This window comes from Coregonus clupeaformis, unplaced genomic scaffold, assembly GCF_020615455.1.
Source record: "Coregonus clupeaformis isolate EN_2021a unplaced genomic scaffold, ASM2061545v1 scaf0277, whole genome shotgun sequence".
Lineage (NCBI taxonomy): Eukaryota > Metazoa > Chordata > Actinopteri > Salmoniformes > Salmonidae > Coregonus > Coregonus clupeaformis.
The window spans coordinates 266,893-285,000 of NW_025533732.1; the positions used below are offsets into that span (position 1 = coordinate 266,893).

An 18,108-nucleotide genomic window follows, 5' to 3' on the forward strand; every position below is an offset into this window, starting at 1 on the left:
TCTTATGTATCCGACAATTTTTAATAGCAGCTGTATAATCTTCGATTTTCAAACTCACCCTCGATACCTCAGGCAAGGCCAAAGTCTATTAGGCGTTTATATGGTTAGTAATTGCTACGGGAGATCTGCATGGGAAAGCCCGGTCGGCAGTGGAGGGGTGCAACGTGACCAGAAAAAAAGGAACCTCCGGGAAAACCTTCAGCGCAAAGGGGAGATCTTTAGGGGGGTGGGCGACAAACGATACTTCAAATAAAAACTATTTAAGACTGTTTTTAAGTTGTACATATGATCTACACTTAGTTGATATACGATTTAAATGAATGTGTATGTATAAAGTAAAACGTAAGGCCTTGGTGATATTGTTTTCAGTCATTTATTCGGTCGTAGTTCGACCGTCGCATACCTCCCGGAGATGACATCCTGTGGTTGGGAGGCGGAGACGGGACCCCCGTTGACGTCAGTGGGCCTGTCTGTTTCCTGCAATAGAAAGTGAGAAGAGAGACAAAATAATCAGCAAAAAAAAAAATAGACCTTTCTCCTTACAGTTAAGGTGTGTTACACCTGAAATCCCTGACAATTATTAATATTAAGACTGCACTTGTAAGTATATTTGAATGTAGTTTGTGTATATTTATTTATTTTATCGCTAGTGTGTTGGCCACTTCGGTCTGCACCGGGATGTGTTCTGGCAGTGTTTTCACGGGGCGCCTTTCGGGGACGTTCTAGCTGTTTCGGCTAGTTCTTTTCTCAAGGCCATCACCGTTTTGTTTCGTTTAGTTCACGCCTGTGCTTTTTCGTTTGCAAAGAAGGAATGTCAAATTTTAGGACCAAACAAGTCAAGATTTCAGAGCCGTCGTTGGTTACCATAGCATCGTTGTTTTGGGGTAGACGTCTGCAGCATTCGAATGTGGTGTGTGTAATGTTACTGTCTTGCTTGCTACGCAACGTGTACTGAATGTGCCTATTTTGCGCCCATAGGTAAGACCTATATATTGCCATTTATCTGATACTTTAGCCAGTGTTTACATGTTACGCAACACATGGCAAACAAAGTGTTGAAAATGTCGCATTTTGTTGAATTAGGGAAGTGCCGCCGTTGGACTGTTGCAGAGAGCGAGGGGTTTTCCCTGACTCCTCCCTCATGTGTTGCTGGTGCTACAGGCAGAAAATACGTTATAACAATATATTGTTTTTGATTTAGACTGCGTTCCCGGAAAATATGATGGACATGTGATGTAACATGGATTGTTCAAGCACATTGATGAACGGCTACAAGGAAACAGGGGTGTTTGACCTGTTTAGATGTGTCACTTGAAGCCACCGCTATTGGTTGGTTAGACTGATTTGATTATGTCACAGACGGGTTTGGCTATTCAATATGGATATTTCATAATGCAGGACATCGTGTCTATTGTTTTACATGCGGCTACAATGTTGCTGTAAAATGCTGCAAGGTGACTGGAAGGAATCCTCCTAGGTGTGTGTTGAGTGAGTCAGCCGTCAGTGACTGAGAGAGAGCATTTAATTCAGTCAGTTTTAGGCCTACTGCAGCATTTAATCAGCAGCTCATTGTGGCGTCCTCATCAAGCTGTCAGTTTCGGGGTGTTTCCTGAAATATTTATCAGATGACACGCGCGCCGCACATGCACGTCTTTGGTCCCCTCCTGACATGCAGCATCGTCTGAAGCGTCAAGCATTCGACCTGGCCTTCGTTCTGCGAGGCAGGTGGGTGCTTAGGTCTACATGTTTGATTGTGTGACTGGTGCAGGCGCTATGTACATCACTGCCGATATATTCCACTGACTTCGAGAATGATGTCATTGCTGTGGCAGCGCACATGTAGCAGTGTATGGTTAAACATCTTACAGTTGTAGTAACTGACTGTTATGTAACATTGGCAAACGGAACATAGACTTGATGCTGAAACATAATGTTCAGTGGAAGGGATTGGACGAGGTTGATTTTTATGAATACTAGAATAGGATGTTTTAGTAACGTCATGAAGGGAATTATCTAAAAGCATGCAGAACATAATATTTCAAAGGTTTTTGTCATTTTTAATAAAGATGTTTTATTTATTTATGTGTAGATAATTCAGGGCAATGTATTGGAGGGCTGAGGGAGGGCTATCTGCTGATGATTCTGCAAGAGTGCTATGCTTTGCCGTGGGTTTTGAAAGGTTGAGGTTTGGTAACATTTAGCTTCAACATCCCCCTTTTTTCTGCTAATGTTTCATATGCAGAGCTCAGATTTGCATAAAGAAAAACAATTGTCCCGATCATCCTCTGTAAAAAGGGCAGCAATACAAAAAAAAAAAATAATGATACTGAAGCTATGAGAGCACATTGCGCCTTTCAGTGTTTGCGTAGGTCTGATGGTCATGCAATGACCTATGGAGTGTTAACTTTTACAATATGATCAGTCTGATAGTAGCCCTGCCCGCTAACTGCCGAAGCACCCCGGAGCGCTGTTTCCTCGCCAGACACAAGGCCTTAGTGTTGGCACCTTTCATCATTCGGAACGTGTGTCGTCAAAGCGAAGGGCAGGGATGCTTATCTGACATGGACTTGTCAATCAGGCATTTACCAAAAACAACAGCCATCTCCTCTGGGCTTAGATCAGACTAGAGATAGTTACTCCAGGGTTGATATTTGTATGGAGATAGATGCATTCACACCTCAGCACCTGTCCAGAATTCACCTGATTTCAGTCGCAGGAGCGCCCTCCTGTCATATGGACATTATACCATCAAACCTAGCTGGTGCCTTTCATTTTGAGTAGGTTTGGACTGAAATAAGAATTTAGACAATGTACGTTTGGACCAATGATTTGTATATACACTAGATGACCGACAGGGGGCGCTGTGCTGTATTGAAGCTACCGCACCTCCATTTTGGCAATCCCCCACCATTGTAGAAAATATTTTGGAAGCTATAAAAATGCAAATGTCTACATTTGTTTTTGCCACATTTATTCTGTTACAGACACCTTAATGCATACTTTTAAATTATATTATGTGAGCTAAACATAAACAAAGAAAAAAGATATAACAAAAGTGTCCCTAAAGCATATTCTATTAGAAAGTACTAATGTTACTGTCCCCACTCCAACAACATGTAATTTTGTCCTTGAAACGTTTGAATAAAATACTGTATAATTCTATTTATTCCTATGGACTGCCGTTCTGAGGAGTGCTAATATGGCCGACCGGTGGCTTCAAACCCTCTCCATGGCCAAAACATAGCATCAGCTATCCAAGGTTTATATACATCATTGGTTTGGACTGGAATAAGAATTTAGACTATGTAAGTTTGGACTGGAATAAGAATTTAGACCAGGGATCATCAACTAGATTCAGCTGCCGCTGTTTTTTTCTTTTTTCTTGAGCGGCTGGTGAGGGGGCCGGAACATAATTAAACAAATCATTTGTAGACTGCAAATTGACCGCAAGAAGCCCAAACAGATATAATATTTGACTAAAACATAATCATTTCAAACCTTGCTTACATTTGTATACGTTCAAATACAGGTATATCTCACTATTATGCATGGAAATAGTTTGGAACAGATTTCCTAAATTAAAATCACTTGGAGCTGATTTGTTGTTGTTTTTAGTCTTTTATGTCCAACAACAATAACAATAAATAAAGTAAAAATGTATAAATAACTGTTGTTTTTTTTCCTACGAAAATTGAGGGCCAAATAAAATCACCCACGGGCCGGCAGTTGGGGAACCCTGATTTAGACCATGTACGTTTGGACTGGAATTAGCATTTAGACCATGTACTTTTGGATTGAAATAAGAATTTAGACAATGTACGTTTGAGCTGGAATAAGAATTTAGACAATGTACGTTTGAGCTGGAATAAGAATTTAGACCGCGTACGTTTGGACTGGAATAACAATTTACACTGTATATGTTTGGACTGGAATAAGAATTTAGAAAGTGACACCTGACAGACGCAACAACAGCAGTGTTCTCTCTGCCAAGTGAGAGGACAGGAGACACACACACACACCCACACCCACACCCACACCCACACACCCACACCCACACCCACACACACACACACACACACACACCCAAGGGTTTCCGTTGGACAGTAAATGCCAGCTTTTGGCCATTAAATTTTTTTAAATGAAAAGCAGATAAATCAAGTTGTCCGGGAGAAAGAAAATAATAATGCTTTTGATTCATTGATGGAAATACCAGTCGATGTGGCCCGACTTCAAATGCAAATATACTTCATAGGGTAATAAATCCTCAAGCTGCTGGGACATTAGTGTAGGTGATGTGTTTCTATAATAAATCCTGTGTCATGTATAGTAGGACTATGAAGATTTGGAATGGATTGATAGACTACAGTAGAGTAATGATGTGTATCATGCGCAATCGGTGCATTTCAGTTGAGCTTTATTAAGTAGCACTTGGAAACAAAACATTGAGCTTTGGAAACAAGTGCTTTCATACATGCATGGCGCGGACCTCGTTTCACAGGAGCATTGTAAAATAAGCTTTCTCTCAGTTAACCAACCTTAATGAATTTATTTTATTTAGTTATCGAATTTGATTGTCCAACATCAGTTTTATATATTTCTTCATTTTGTGACCACCTGGAGTGGCCTCTTTCCACTGCTATGGTGCTGCACAGCAGCTGGAATGGGGTGTGGAGTGGGCACGCTCTGGTGTTGTAGACAGCCATGTTTTGTTATTTATTAGGCTTAATTAAAATGTTTAATGCCTAGGCTAAATTAAATTAGAGAGGCCTAGATTGTATCTATATATATTTTTTAAACAGCTGTGTTTTTGTTATTTATTAACTAAAATGTTCATACAAATAGCCTATAAGACAGGTCGTTGGCACATTTGTATTATTACAAATATTATATTTAGAAGTTGTGTTTTATTACTGTGAAGGCGACTTCTAGGCAAACATGTTTTTTTTCTTTTTAAATGATATTAATGTATGGTTTATAGCAGGGATGAAGATGCAATCGTCAGTGTTTTTTGCTTTTCAATAAAACCTGTCATGAGCATCGTTCTATACCAAATGTGTATTATTTTTAAATGAATTACAATAAAATCTAAATGTGATTTTGAGCACCGTGGGAGGACGCCCTAATGCGCCCCAATGCATATGGATGTCCGGTAAATTTCTCAAATGTCTGGTAAATTAAATTCTTGGCGGTCACGTTGTCCGGGCGCCAAATTTTCCTGACGATAACCCTGACGGAAACCCTGACACACACACACACACACACACACGGAAGACTGCATGCTTTCTGTTTATTGATCTTCTCTGTGTGTGTTGAGCTGACGCTGACCACTCTGCTGTTTGTGTGTGAACCCAGAGGGTGTCCCTGACTGTGTGTATGTGGAGTCAGCTGTCCCCCTGCTGGTCTACCTGCATTAGACAATCTACCACCTTCCAGAAGATGTGTCAGTGAGTGAACCAACCAACCGGAGAGAAAAAAAAAATGCCACGCACAAAGCAGAACAACCCCAAGAACCTTAAAGGTGAGTCCCCAACCTGAAATTGAGTGTTTTGAATGTGACTTGTGTTCTATCCTATCAAATCCTATCCTATCCTATTACATTCTATTTTCTGTCAGGTCATCTTTAGTTTAGACTTTCAATATTCAAAAGCAAGTGATGGAGGGAGCAATACAGAGACAGAGGAAGGGATCACTGAGCCATCTGTCTTAACCGCAGTCCCCTACACACTTCTCTGTCCACACAGACCAAATGTCTATAGAATCTGCTGAGACATGGTTGTCCACTTCCCTTATGTGTGATTTTGCTGGTTAGTCTTTTGTCACGCGATTTCTATTAGTGCTTCATATTCCCTTCAGTGTGTGCTGTGGAAACCATAGAAGTAGAATACATAGTGTAATGATATGGTGGAACCTCCCTTTAGGCCTTTATCATTGGAGTCTGTATGTTGGTTATGGTTGGAGTCTGTATGTTGGTTATGGCTGGAGTCTATGTTGGTTATGGTTGGAGTCTGTATGTTGGTCTATGGTTGGAGTCTGTATGTTGGTTATGGTTGGAGTCTGTATGTTGGTTATGGTTGGAGTCTGTATGTTGGTTATGGTTGGAGTCTGTATGTTGGTTGTGGTTGGAGTCTGTATGTTGGTTGTGGTTGGAGTCTGTATGTTGGTTGTGGTTGGAGTCTGTATGTTAGTTATGGTTGGAGTCTATGTTAGTTGTGGTTGGAGTCTGTATGTTAGTTGTGGTTGGAGTCTGTTATTGTGTAAGCTATTATGGCTTATGTTCATGTTTACAAATGCATGCCTGTTAATCAAGAGCAGAGCTATTCTCCGGCTGCATTAATTTCCTTTGATATCTACTAGGGCTGCAAAGCTACTGGTAATTTACTAACGTTATCAGAACATTCAGTCATTTTGGTAATTAACATGTAATCTATGGCAATATATCTTAACGTTGGTCATTTATACTTTAATCACTTTTTTTTTTTAAATGTATTCATATATAGTATTCCTTTTTTATATCTGTGTCCATATTGTCCATGTTCTAGTAGATAGACCATATGGTTCAAGAGAATACAGCCTAATTAATGAACAAAGCATCTAATCAACAATGGCATTATTTCAATTAACTCTGCAACTCTTCCAACTATTTACTTTTTTCACAACTGCCACCAGTTTGGTGCCAAAACATTAACAACAAATACATGTTGACATAGTAAAATAAATAAAGTGTACAAAATATGAAATAATATTTCATGCTGAAACCCTCATATTAAACACCAATATTAAACACTCATATTAAACACCAATGGTATTCACTAAGTTGATGGTTTATATTTAGGATCATGTTTTACAGCTTTCTCGTTCTATTTTTTATTTTAAATTCATCTTATTTCATAATTTTATATATTTTACATGTGATACGGCCACACAGAGGGCCAGAGATAATTACAGACACCTGTGATAATCTGAAGTACCCAAAAGAGCCACTAGATGTCTTGTGATAAATTCCAAAACAAACTTGAAAGTTACCAAAATTCTGGTAGTTTACTGGTAAATTTAGAAAGTTACCAGTAATATACCCTCCCTTTGCAACCCTAATCTCTACCAATGGCTGTCCCATGCTAATTATCGGATGATTATGCGTTACGTGTCTGTGTGTGTGTGTCTGTGTGTGTGTGCGTGTGTCTGTGTGTGTCTGTGTGTGCGTGTGTGTCTGTGTGTGTCTGTGTGTGCGTGTGTGTGTGTCGTGTGTGTGTCTGTGTGTGCGTCTGTGTGTGCGTGTGTCTGTGTGCGTCTGTGTGTGTGCGTGTGTCTGTGTGCGTGTGTCTGTGTGCGTGTGTCTCTGTGTGTGTGTGTGTGTGTGTGCGTCTGTGTGCGTGTGTGTGTGCGTCTGTGTGTGCGTCTGTGTGTGTGTGTCTGTGTGTGTGCGTGTCTGTGTCTCTGTGTGTGTGTGTGTGTGTGTGCGTGTGTGTGTGCGTCTGTGTGTGTGTGTGTGTGTGTCTGTGTGCGTGTGTGTGTGTGCGTGTCTGTGTGTCTGTGTGTGTGTGTGTGTGTGCGTGTGTGTGTGTGTTGCATGCTGCATGCAAAGTCCACATGAGTAAAATGAGAAAAAGCTCCCTTTGTCTGTTTGCTTATCATATAACCCCACCCTGCATTGTTATTACTTACTTGGCCAAACAACATAAATACTTTCGTTTTAGAACAGCAAACTGCCCAATGGAGGACTGTGAAAGTGTACATTTCCCCAGTCACGTTCGACCAGTTACTATTTGAGTCTAAACCGCCCAATTTTATTATTATTATTATTATTATTATTATTATTAGTAGTAGTAGTAGTAGTAGCAGGGGTCGTTTTTTTGTTAATGAGGTCAATGTTTGGTAATGGGGGTATGTTCATACCAGCTGTGGTCTAAAGGATGAACTTATAGTTTGGGGCAACATTATGTTATGAGCTGTAAGAAAGTTAGCAACGATCAATATAAATCGATCAATATAAATGCGCATATGAAAAATAATAAGAAATGTCTGATTAAGGAATGGAAGGAAGCTTGATCAATTGTTTCCTATGGCAAAGTATGGATTTGGTTTGTTTCAAAAACAAGTACTGCAGTGAACAAGGATGTCCCATTCTCTCTGGCATGTCTTTCTCTTTCTCCTCCACCAGTTTCTCAATGTTGTTTCAGACAGAAGGAACGCAAGGAAATTACATGACCAGATATCTGTATAGTATATGAAAACTAAAAACAGATGTAGGATCTTAATTTGAGTACGAAAAAGTATGCACTCTGGATAAGAGCGTCTGCTAAATGACTAAAATGTAAATGTAAAAATGAGCCAGTTTGCTACAGTAGAAAAATAATTCTGCAGCAACAGGAAATGTGGATTATAATGAATGGACATTTTTTTGTAGGGGTTGATACATTTTTTGTTATGGCAAATAAAGTCTGACATTTTAAAGTGGAAACTACAAGCCTTTTTTAAACTTAAAAATAAACTTCCAAGATTGCATTCCCTGCTGCGCAGGAACAAATTAAGATCCTACATCTGTAGGGGATTGTACAGCTTCTGTGTTGTGACTACTTCTATGGTTTCAGAAGGAACTCAAGGAAATGAGAGAACTAGATATATTAAAAATACATCTCGGTAGATTGCTTATAGCTTTTGTATTGTGGTGTTTGACCTTTGACCTGTTTCATCACTTCTCCTCTCTGTGCTCAGGGGGCTTTATTAGTCAGACAGGAAATGCTGCTGCTCTGTGCTATGACATGCTCAGTCACATTCTACTGCAGTGACTGTCATACCTCTCAGATCCTCCTAATGCTCTACTTGGGAATTGCACACAGGCTCCTCTCCAAACTGCCCCAGGCAATCACATGTTGATGCTCAGTCAGACCTCAAGACAACATTCCTGTATGTATCCTGTCACAATCTATAACAGCCTGTTTTCTTCTTGGTCTAATGCAGTGTGTTAAATAAATATATGAAAAATAACAAAAAGTGTGTTCAATAAATATATGAAAAATAACAAACTCCAGGAAAAAAACTGTGGCTTTGGCAAAAAATAATTACATTTGAAAATATCCAAAATTAGTTTGGCAAAGTATATAGACGTCAGTTGTTTGAGCTGGGTCCTTCGAAGATCAAAGTTCCTTCCTTATTCTTTTTGGCTTGAAGCTCTGTAATGAATACTCGCACCATGGTTACGGACAATCATGTCAATAAGGGAACCACCCTAGTGTGTGTGTGTGTGTGTGTGTGTGTTCATGTCTTCTCTGGAGGTTGTCACATTAAGTCCTGTTAAGAGATACAAAAGATGAATTGTTATATTGACTCCCAACCCAGCTGGATTGGTACTGGCAGGTGAAGTTAAAACAGGGTGACACTCCGGTGTGTGTGTTTGTGGTGTCAACATGACAGGAATGGCGGAACTCCGGCACTTGGTTTCCAAGCAGTTCTGGGCGGGAGACGGGTCAAAACAGTAGTTTCCCTTGGCCTGGCCTGTCACTCATTCTCCCATCACTGACTGACAGAGTCACATTTCATGGCCATCATACATTCAATCACCATTGAGAACCTTAAAGGTGCAATATGCAGAAATCGCTCTGCCATTTCCTGGTTGCAAATTTTTTTTTGTAGTTCGCCTAATTTCAGTTTGTGACAAAACTAGCAGTCATTGTGTAGAGAATCATTATACCATCTAACCTGCTGTGAAACATTTATTTCCAAAACCCAAAATATTGTATTTTCAGCTGTTTGAAGCTGGTGTACAAAACCGAAATTAAAAGATGGAAAAACAAAACTTTAGAACGGGAAGCATAGAAATAGAGCACATAGAACAAATCTACCGCTTCTTAGACTTGCTTTCAATAAGAATGACAGATCTATAACACACACACATGTGAATTTAGTCGGTTCGCCCATGAAGTTACATATTGCAGCTTTAACAGCCTAAAGGGATAGCTTATTTTTAGCTATTTTAAAGATGAAAAATTCAACATATTTGCTGAAAATGTAATTATGCTCAATAACAAGTGTCTAAGACCTTGAATTATTTATTGTCTTGTATTATTTATGTCAGTGGTTTTTGCAAACTTTTATGATATTTAGACTCAGCACTGTTCAGTTTGTGTGGGGTTTGGTCTGTATCGGGTCAATCACCCGTGGTAGCACCATAGCTCACCCTTAGCTACCCCATTGTTCTCTTTATTGTGCCCCTAAAAATGCCCAGACTTGTTTTTATTATAGCACCAAGGCTGCCTTCCTCCTGTCTTTTTATAGAAGGTGTCTTCTCACTAATACTCAGTATTTCTTCTCCCCTGCTTTAGCTAGGCAAACACTGTTTGCAAAATGGGGAACAATTGATGTGTAGGGGGCAAAAACATTTAACTAGGTGGATTTTTTTTTTTAGGCTACCCTTTAAAGGAAAAATACATGGAATCTCCCTCAATATGTTAACTGAACTGCCTTCTTTAGATACCATTATATATTTCATTAACTGGGCGTGAATGCATTCTGATAAGTTCAAAATACACTACCAGTCAAAAGTTTGGACACACCTACTCATTCAAGGGTTTTTCTTTATTTTTTTACTATTTTCTACATTGTAGAATAATAGAGAAGACATCAAAACGATGAAATGACACATATGGAATCATGTAGTAACCAAAAAAAGTGTTAAACAAATCATTTTTTTGTTTTTTTGTTGTTGAGATTCTTCAAAGTAGCCACTCTTTGCCTTGATGACAGCTTTGCACACTCTTGGCATGGTCTCGACCAGCTTCACCTGGAATGGTTTTCCAACAGTCTTGAAGGAGTTCCCACATATACTGAGCACTTGCTGGCTGCTTTTCCTTCACTCTGTCGTCAGACTCATCCCAAACCATCTCAATTGGGTTGAGCTCGGAGGAGTGTGGAGGCCAGGTCATCTCATGCAGCACCCCATCACTCTCCTTCTTGGTAAAATAGCCCTTACACAGCCTGGAGGTGTGTTGGGTCATTGTCCTGTTGAAAAACAAATGATAGTCCCAGTAAGCCCAAAGCAGATGGGATGGCGTATCGCTGCAGAATGCTGTGGTAGCCATGCTGGTTAAGTGTGCCTTGAATTCTAAATAAATCACAGACAGTGTCACCAGCAAAGCACCCCCACACCATAACACCTCCTCCTCCATGCTTTTACGGTGGGAAATACACATGCAGAGATCATCCGTTCACCCACACCTCGTCTCACAAACACATGGCGGTTGGAACCAAAAATCTCCAATTTGGACTCCAGACCAAAGGACACATTTCCACCGGTCTAATGTCCATTGCTCATGTTTCTTGGCCCAAGCAAGTCTCTTCTTCTTATTGGTGTCCTTTAATTGTGGTTTCTTTGCATCAATTCGACCATGAAGGCCTGATTCACGCAGTCTCCTCTGAACAGTTGATGTTGAGATGTGTCTGTTACTTGAACTCTGTGAAGCATTTATTTGGGCTGCAATCTGAGGTGCAGTTAACTCTAATGAACTTATCCTCTGCAGCAGAGGTAACTTTGGGTCTTCCTTTCCTGTGGTGGTCCTCATAAGAGCCAGTTTCATCATAGCGCTTGATGGTTTTTGCGACTGCACTTGAAGAAACTTTCAAAGTTCCTGAAATGTTCCGTATTGGCTGACCTTCATGTCTTAAAGTAATGATGGACTGTCATTTCTCTTTGCTTATTTGAGCTGTTCTTGCCATAATATGAACTTGGTCTTTTACCAAATAGGGCTATCTTCTGTATACCCCCCTACCTTGTCACAACACAACTGATTGGCTGAAACGCATTAAGAAGGAAAGAAATTCCACAAATTAACTTTTAACAAGGCACACCTGTTAATTGAAATGCATTCCAGGTGACTACCTCATGAAGCTGGTTGAGAGAATGCCAAGAGTGTGCAAAGCTGTCATCAAGGCAAAGGGTGGCTACTATGAAGAATCTCAAATATAAAATATATTTTGATTTGTTTAACACTTTTTTTTGGTTACTTCATTATTCCATATGTGTTATTCCATAGTTTTGATGTCTTCACTATTATTCTATGATGTAGAAAATAGTAAAAATAAAGAAAAACCTTTGAATGAGTAGGTGTGTCTAAACCTTTGACTGGAACTGTATGTGTGAAATTCGTTTTTAATTTTTTTTTAATGGACCATTATCATGCACCTGTCTTGAAACAGGGGCATGTGAAAAAAATACAGAATAATAATAATATGCCATTTGCAGACGCTTTTATCCAAAGCGACTTACAGTCATGCGTGCATACATTTTTTGTGTATGGGTGGTCCCGGGGATCGAACCCACTACCTTGGCATTACAAGCGCCGTGCTCTGCAAGCTGAGCTACAGAGGACCACATGTCCTCTATTCACTTAAATGGCGAATGGAGGATGCTTTTTCCCATGTTTAAGTTTCATGCCAGCAAGGTAGGCTATACTCCTGTTGTAAAGCAAAGCAATGTGCTCATGGGCTCTCATGAAGTGTTTGATTAGATTTTATAACATTTGCATTGATGTCAGAGTGATTAGAGGGACAATAGAGTGCTGAGTACCAGGCAGTTAGCATGTTTGGTAGGCTACTAATGACCATCAGCAGCATCAGAGCTTGGAGAAGCCTAGTTACAGTGACTAAACGGTTATGTGGAATTTGGAGAAGCCTACTTACCCTGACTGAGGTCATGACTCGTGACCGCCGGTATGGCGGTAATACTGTCACCGTAACAGCCCTAGGTTAAAGTCAAGGCCAGTGGTTAGTGGTTAGATATTGTTGGGGTCAGAGTCAAAGCCAGTGGTTACTGGTTACATATTGTTGGGGTCAGAGTAAATGTTGCCACTCCTCCCTGATCTAACTCACACGGTAACCTAGAGATAGCATGATACAGTGCTTTCAGAAAGTATTCACACCCCTTGACTTATTCCACATTTTGTTGTGTTACAGCCCAAATTCAAAATGGACAAAATCATCTACACACAATATCCCATAATGACAAAGTGAAAACATGTTTGTAGAAATGTTTGCAGATATATTGAAAATGAAATACAGAAATATCAATTTACATAAGTAGTCACACCCCTGAGTCAATACTTTGTAGAAGCACCTTTTGGTGGTGATTACAGTCTTTTTGGGTAAGTCTCTAAGAGCTTTGCACACCTGAATTGTAAAATATTTACCCATTATTCTTTAAAAAAGTCTTCAAGCTCTGTCAACTTGATTGTTGATCATTGCTAGACAGCCATTTTCAAGTCTTGCCATAGATTTTCAAGCCGATTTAAATCAAAACTGTAACTAGGCCACTCAGGAACATTCAATGTCGTCTTGGTAACCAACTTCAGTGTATATTTGGCCTTGTGTTTTAGGTTATTGTTCTGCTGAAAGGTGAATTCATCTCTGTGTCTGGTGGAAAGCAGACTGAACCAGGTTTTCCTCTAGGATTTTGCCTGTGCTCATAGCTGTATTCCGTTTCTTTTTATAAAAAAGAAACTCCATAGTCCTTGTCGATGACAAGCATACCCATAACATGATGCAGCCACCACCATGCTTGAAAATATGACGAGTGATACTCAGTGATGTGTTGTGTTGGATTTGCCCCAAACATTACGCTTTTATTCAGGACATAAAGTTCATTTCTTTGACACATTCTTTGCAGTATTACAAAAGTGCCTTGTTGCAAACGGTTGCATGTTTTGGAATATTTTTATTCTGTACAGGCTTCCTTCTTTTCACTCTGTCAATTAGGTTAGTATTCTGGAGTAACTACAATGTTGTTGATCCATCCTCAGTTTTCTCACATCACAACCATTAAACTCTGTAACTGTTTTAAATTCACCATTGGCCTCATTTTTTCCAGAAAATCACATTTGTAGGATTTTTAATGAATTTATTTGCAAATTATGGTGGAAAATAAGTATTTGGTCAATAACAAAAGTTTCTCAATACTTTGTTATATACCCTTTGTTGGCAATGACACAGGTCAAATGTTTTCTGTAAGTCTTCACAAGGTTTTCACACACTGTTGCTGGTATTTTGGCCCATTCCTCCATGCAGATCTCCTCTAGAGCAATCTTGTTTTGGGGCTGTCGCTGGGCAACACAGACTTTCAACTCCCTCCAAAGATTTTCTATGGGGTTGAGATCTGGAGACTGGCTAGGCCACTCCAGGACCTTGAAATGCTTCTTATGAAGCCACTCCTTCGTTGCCCGGGCGGTGTGTTTGGGATCATTGTCATGCTGAAAGACCCAGCCACGTTTCATCTTCAATGCCCTTGCTGATGGAAGGAGGTTTTCACTCAAAATCTCACGATACATGGCCCCATTCATTCTTTCCTTTACACGGATCAGTCGTCCTGGTCCCTTTGCAGAAAAACAGCCCCAAAGCATGATGTTTCCACCCCCATGCTTCACAGTAGGTATGGTGTTCTTTGGATGCAACTCAGCATTCTTTGTCCTCCAAACACGACGAGTTGAGTTTTTAACAAAAAGTTCTATTTTGGTTTCATCTGACCATATGACATTCTCCCAATCCTCTTCTGGATCATCCAAATGCACTCTAGCAAACTTCAGACGGGCCTGGACATGTACTGGCTTAAGCAGGGGGACACGTCTGGCACTGCAGGATTTGAGTCCCTGGCGGCGTAGTGTGTTACTGATGGTAGGCTTTGTTACTTTGGTCCCAGCTCTCTGCAGGTCATTCACTAGGTCCCCCCCGTGTGGTTCTGGGATTTTTGCTCACCGTTCTTGTGATCATTTTGACCCCACGGGGGTGAGATCTTGCGTGGAGCCCCAGATCGAGGGAGATTATCAGTGGTCTTGTATGTCTTCCATTTCCTAATAATTGCTCCCACAGTTGATTTCTTCAAACCAAGCTGCTTACCTATTGCAGATTCAGTCTTCCCAGCCTGGTGCAGGTCTACAATTTTGTTTCTGGTGTCCTTTGACAGCTCTTTGGTCTTGGCCATAGTGGAGTTTGGAGTGTGACTGTTTGAGGTTGTGGACAGGTGTCTTTTATACTGATAACAAGTTCAAACAGGTGCCATTAATACAGGTAACGAGTGGAGGACAGAGGAGCCTCTTAAAGAAGAAGTTACAGGTCTGTGAGAGCCAGAAATCTTGCTTGTTTGTAGGTGACTAAATACTTATTTTCCACCATAATAAGCAAATAAATTCATAAAAAATCCTACAATGTGATTTTCTGGATCAATTTGTCTGTCATAGTTGACATGTACCTATGATGAAAATTACAGGCCTCTCTCATCTTTTTAAGTGGGAGAACTTGCACAATTGGTGGCTGACTAAATACTTTTTTCCCCCACTGAATTGTGTGTAGATCAGTGACACAAAATCTAAATTGAATCCGTTTTAAATTCAGGCTGTAACACAATAAAATGTGGAAAGAGTAAAGGGGTGTGAATACTTTCTGAAGGCACTGTGTAACTGTCTTGCCCTGACCTGTCCTGCCCTGTCCTGCCCTAGCAGTTCCTGCCCTGACCTGCCCTAGCATGTCCTGCCCTGTCCTGCCCTGTCCTTCCCTAGCAGTTCCTGCCCTGCCCTGCCCTAGCATGTCCTGCCCTGTCCTGCCCTGTCCTTCCCTAGCAGTTCCTGCCCTGACCTGCCCTAGCATGTCCTGCCCTGTCCTGCCCTGTCCTTCCCTAGCAGTTCCTGCCCTGACCTGCCCTAGCATGTCCTGCCCTGTCCTGCCCTGTCCTTCCCTAGCAGTTCCTGCCCTGCCCTGCCCTAGCATGTCCTGCCCTGTCTTTTCCTACCCTACCCTGTCCTATCCTGCCCTGCCCTGCCTTATCCTATCCTGCCCTGCCTTGTCCTATCCTGCCTTGTCCTCCTCTGCCCTGCCTTGTCCTCTCCTGCCCTGCCTTGTCCTCTCCCGCCCTGCCTTGTCCTATCCTGCCTTGTCCTCTCCTGCCTTGTCCTCCTCTGCCCTGCCTTGTCCTATCCTGCCTTGTCCTCCTCTGTCCTGCCTTGTCCTCCTCTGCCCTGCCTTGTCCTATCCTGCCTTGTCCTCTCCTGCCCTGCCTTGTCCTCCTCTGTCCTGCCTTGTCCTCTCCTGCCCTGCCTTGTCCTATCCTGCCGTTTCCTGTCCTATCCTGCCTTGTCCTCTCCTGCCCTGACCTGTCCCATCCTGCCCTGCCTTGTCCTATCCTGCCTTGTCCTCCTCTGACCTGCCTTGTCCTCTCCTGCCCTGCCTTGTTCTATCCTGCATTGTCCTATCCTGCCTTGTCATCCTCTCCTCTGCCCTGCCTTGTCCTCTCCTGCCCTGCCTTGTCCTATCCTGCCTTGTCCTCTCCTGCCCTGCCTTGTCCTGTCCTGCCTTGTCCTCTCCTGCCCTGCCTTGTCCTATCCTGCCTTGTCCTCTCCTGCCCTGACCTGTCCTATCCTGCCTTGTCCTCCTCTGTCCTGCCTTGTCCTATCCTGCCTTGTCCTCCTCTGACCTGCCTTGTCCTATCCTGCCTTGTCCTCTCCTGCCCTGCCTTGTCCTATCCTGCCTTGTCCTCCTCTGCCCTGCCTTGTCCTCTCCTGCCCTGCCTTGTCCTCCTCTGTCCTGCCTTGTCCTCTCCTGCCCTGCCTTGTCCTATCCTGCCTTGTCCTCTCCTGCCCTGACCTGTCCTATCCTGCCCTGCCTTGTCCTATCCTGCCTTGTCCTATCCTGCACTGCCTTGTCCTATCCTGCCTTGTCCTCCTCTGACCTGCCTTGTCCTCTCCTGCCCTGCCTTGTTCTATCCTGCATTGTCCTATCCTGCCTTGTCATCCTCTCCTCTGCCCTGCCTTGTCCTCTCCTGCCCTGCCTTGTCCTATCCTGCCTTGTCCTCTCCTGCCCTGCCTTGTCCTGTCCTGCCTTGTCCTATCCTGCCTTGTCCTCCTCTCCTCTGCCCTGCATTGTCCTCTCCTGCCCTGCCTTGTCCTATCCTGCTTTGTCCTCTCCTCTCCTGCCTTGTCCTCCTCTGCCCTGCCTTGTCCTTTCCTGCCCTGCCTTGTCCTTTCCTGCCTTGTCCTCTCCTGCCCTGCCTTGTCCTGCCCTGCCTTGTTCTCTCCTGCCCTACCTTGTCCTATCCTGCCTTGTCCTGTCCTGCCCTGCCTTGTCCTGTCCTGCCCTGCCTTGTCCTCTCCTGTCAGGCCTTGTCCTATCCTGCCTTGTCCTCCTCTGCCCTGCCTTGTCCACTCCTGCCCTGCCTTGTCCTATCCTGCCTTGTCCTCTCCTGTCGTGCCTTGTTCTATCCTGTCCTGCCTTGTCCTATCCTGCCTTGTCCTCTCCTGCCCTGCCTTGTCCTATCCTGCCTTGTCCTATCCTGCCTTGTCCTACTCTGCCCTGCCTTGTCCTCTCCTGCCCTGCCTTGTCCTCTCCTGCCCTGACCCTTAGTGAATCCCTCAGTGAACACCCAGCCCAGCTCAGGGTCACCACAGGAGTATACTTAGATCGGCCAGTACCATACTTAGATCATCCTCCAGGATACCCTCAGTAAGCACTTTACCCATGGCTGGATTGGAGGCTGGGGTCAGGGTCTCAGTAGCCACTGGGAGATCCCATCTCCCAACACACTTAAATCATCCTCCAGGAGACGCCCACCCAATAAGCAACTAGGTCAGCTTTGTGAGCACTTTACCCAGGGCTGGATTGGACCCTGTATGCTTGACACCAGATTCATAATTAGCCTAAGTAATAGCCCAACAAGCATACCCTATATTACTGGCCAGGTCTCCCTTGTAAAATATAAATAAATAACTAGGAATCCTGACCTCAATGGGACTTCCTAGATAAATACATGTTAAATATGAAATAAAACGGTATGTTGTATAGACTAGGCTGAATTCAGCCCACGGGGATAGCAACAGTCTGTATGTCTGTCTACTATACACTTCATTGAGCTTAGCTAAACTGCAGTGTGTGGTGCAGAGAAAGAGTTAACACTGTGACTCCTATACATGTCGTGTCATGCTTAGGCAGCCAAACCAGTCTCTCTGTACTGTACCTCCTTGAAATGAGAGCGTGAAACCAGCACAGATTCACACAAAGGGAAGTTTTCCCCCGGAGGCAGGAGGAACCCGGGGTTTTAGCAACAGTAACTACAACAGACAGGCTGGGACGGGTTCAGGG

At 42.6% G+C, this 18,108-nt stretch overlaps 1 protein-coding gene across 1 annotated transcript in view; it reads left to right on the forward strand.

Annotated features, from left to right (window-relative positions):
- Positions 1 to 467: 467 nt before the first annotated feature.
- LOC121586783 (zinc finger protein 40) overlaps positions 468 to 18,108 on the forward strand; it is a 96,560-nt gene continuing 78,919 nt past the window's right edge. Inside the window, exons 1-2 of the mRNA XM_045214552.1 lie at positions 468 to 600; positions 5,353 to 5,518. Of these exons, the coding sequence (XP_045070487.1) occupies positions 5,479 to 5,518 (40 nt within the window). The 5' untranslated portion in view covers positions 468 to 600; positions 5,353 to 5,478. The remainder of the gene's footprint in view (positions 601 to 5,352; positions 5,519 to 18,108) is intronic.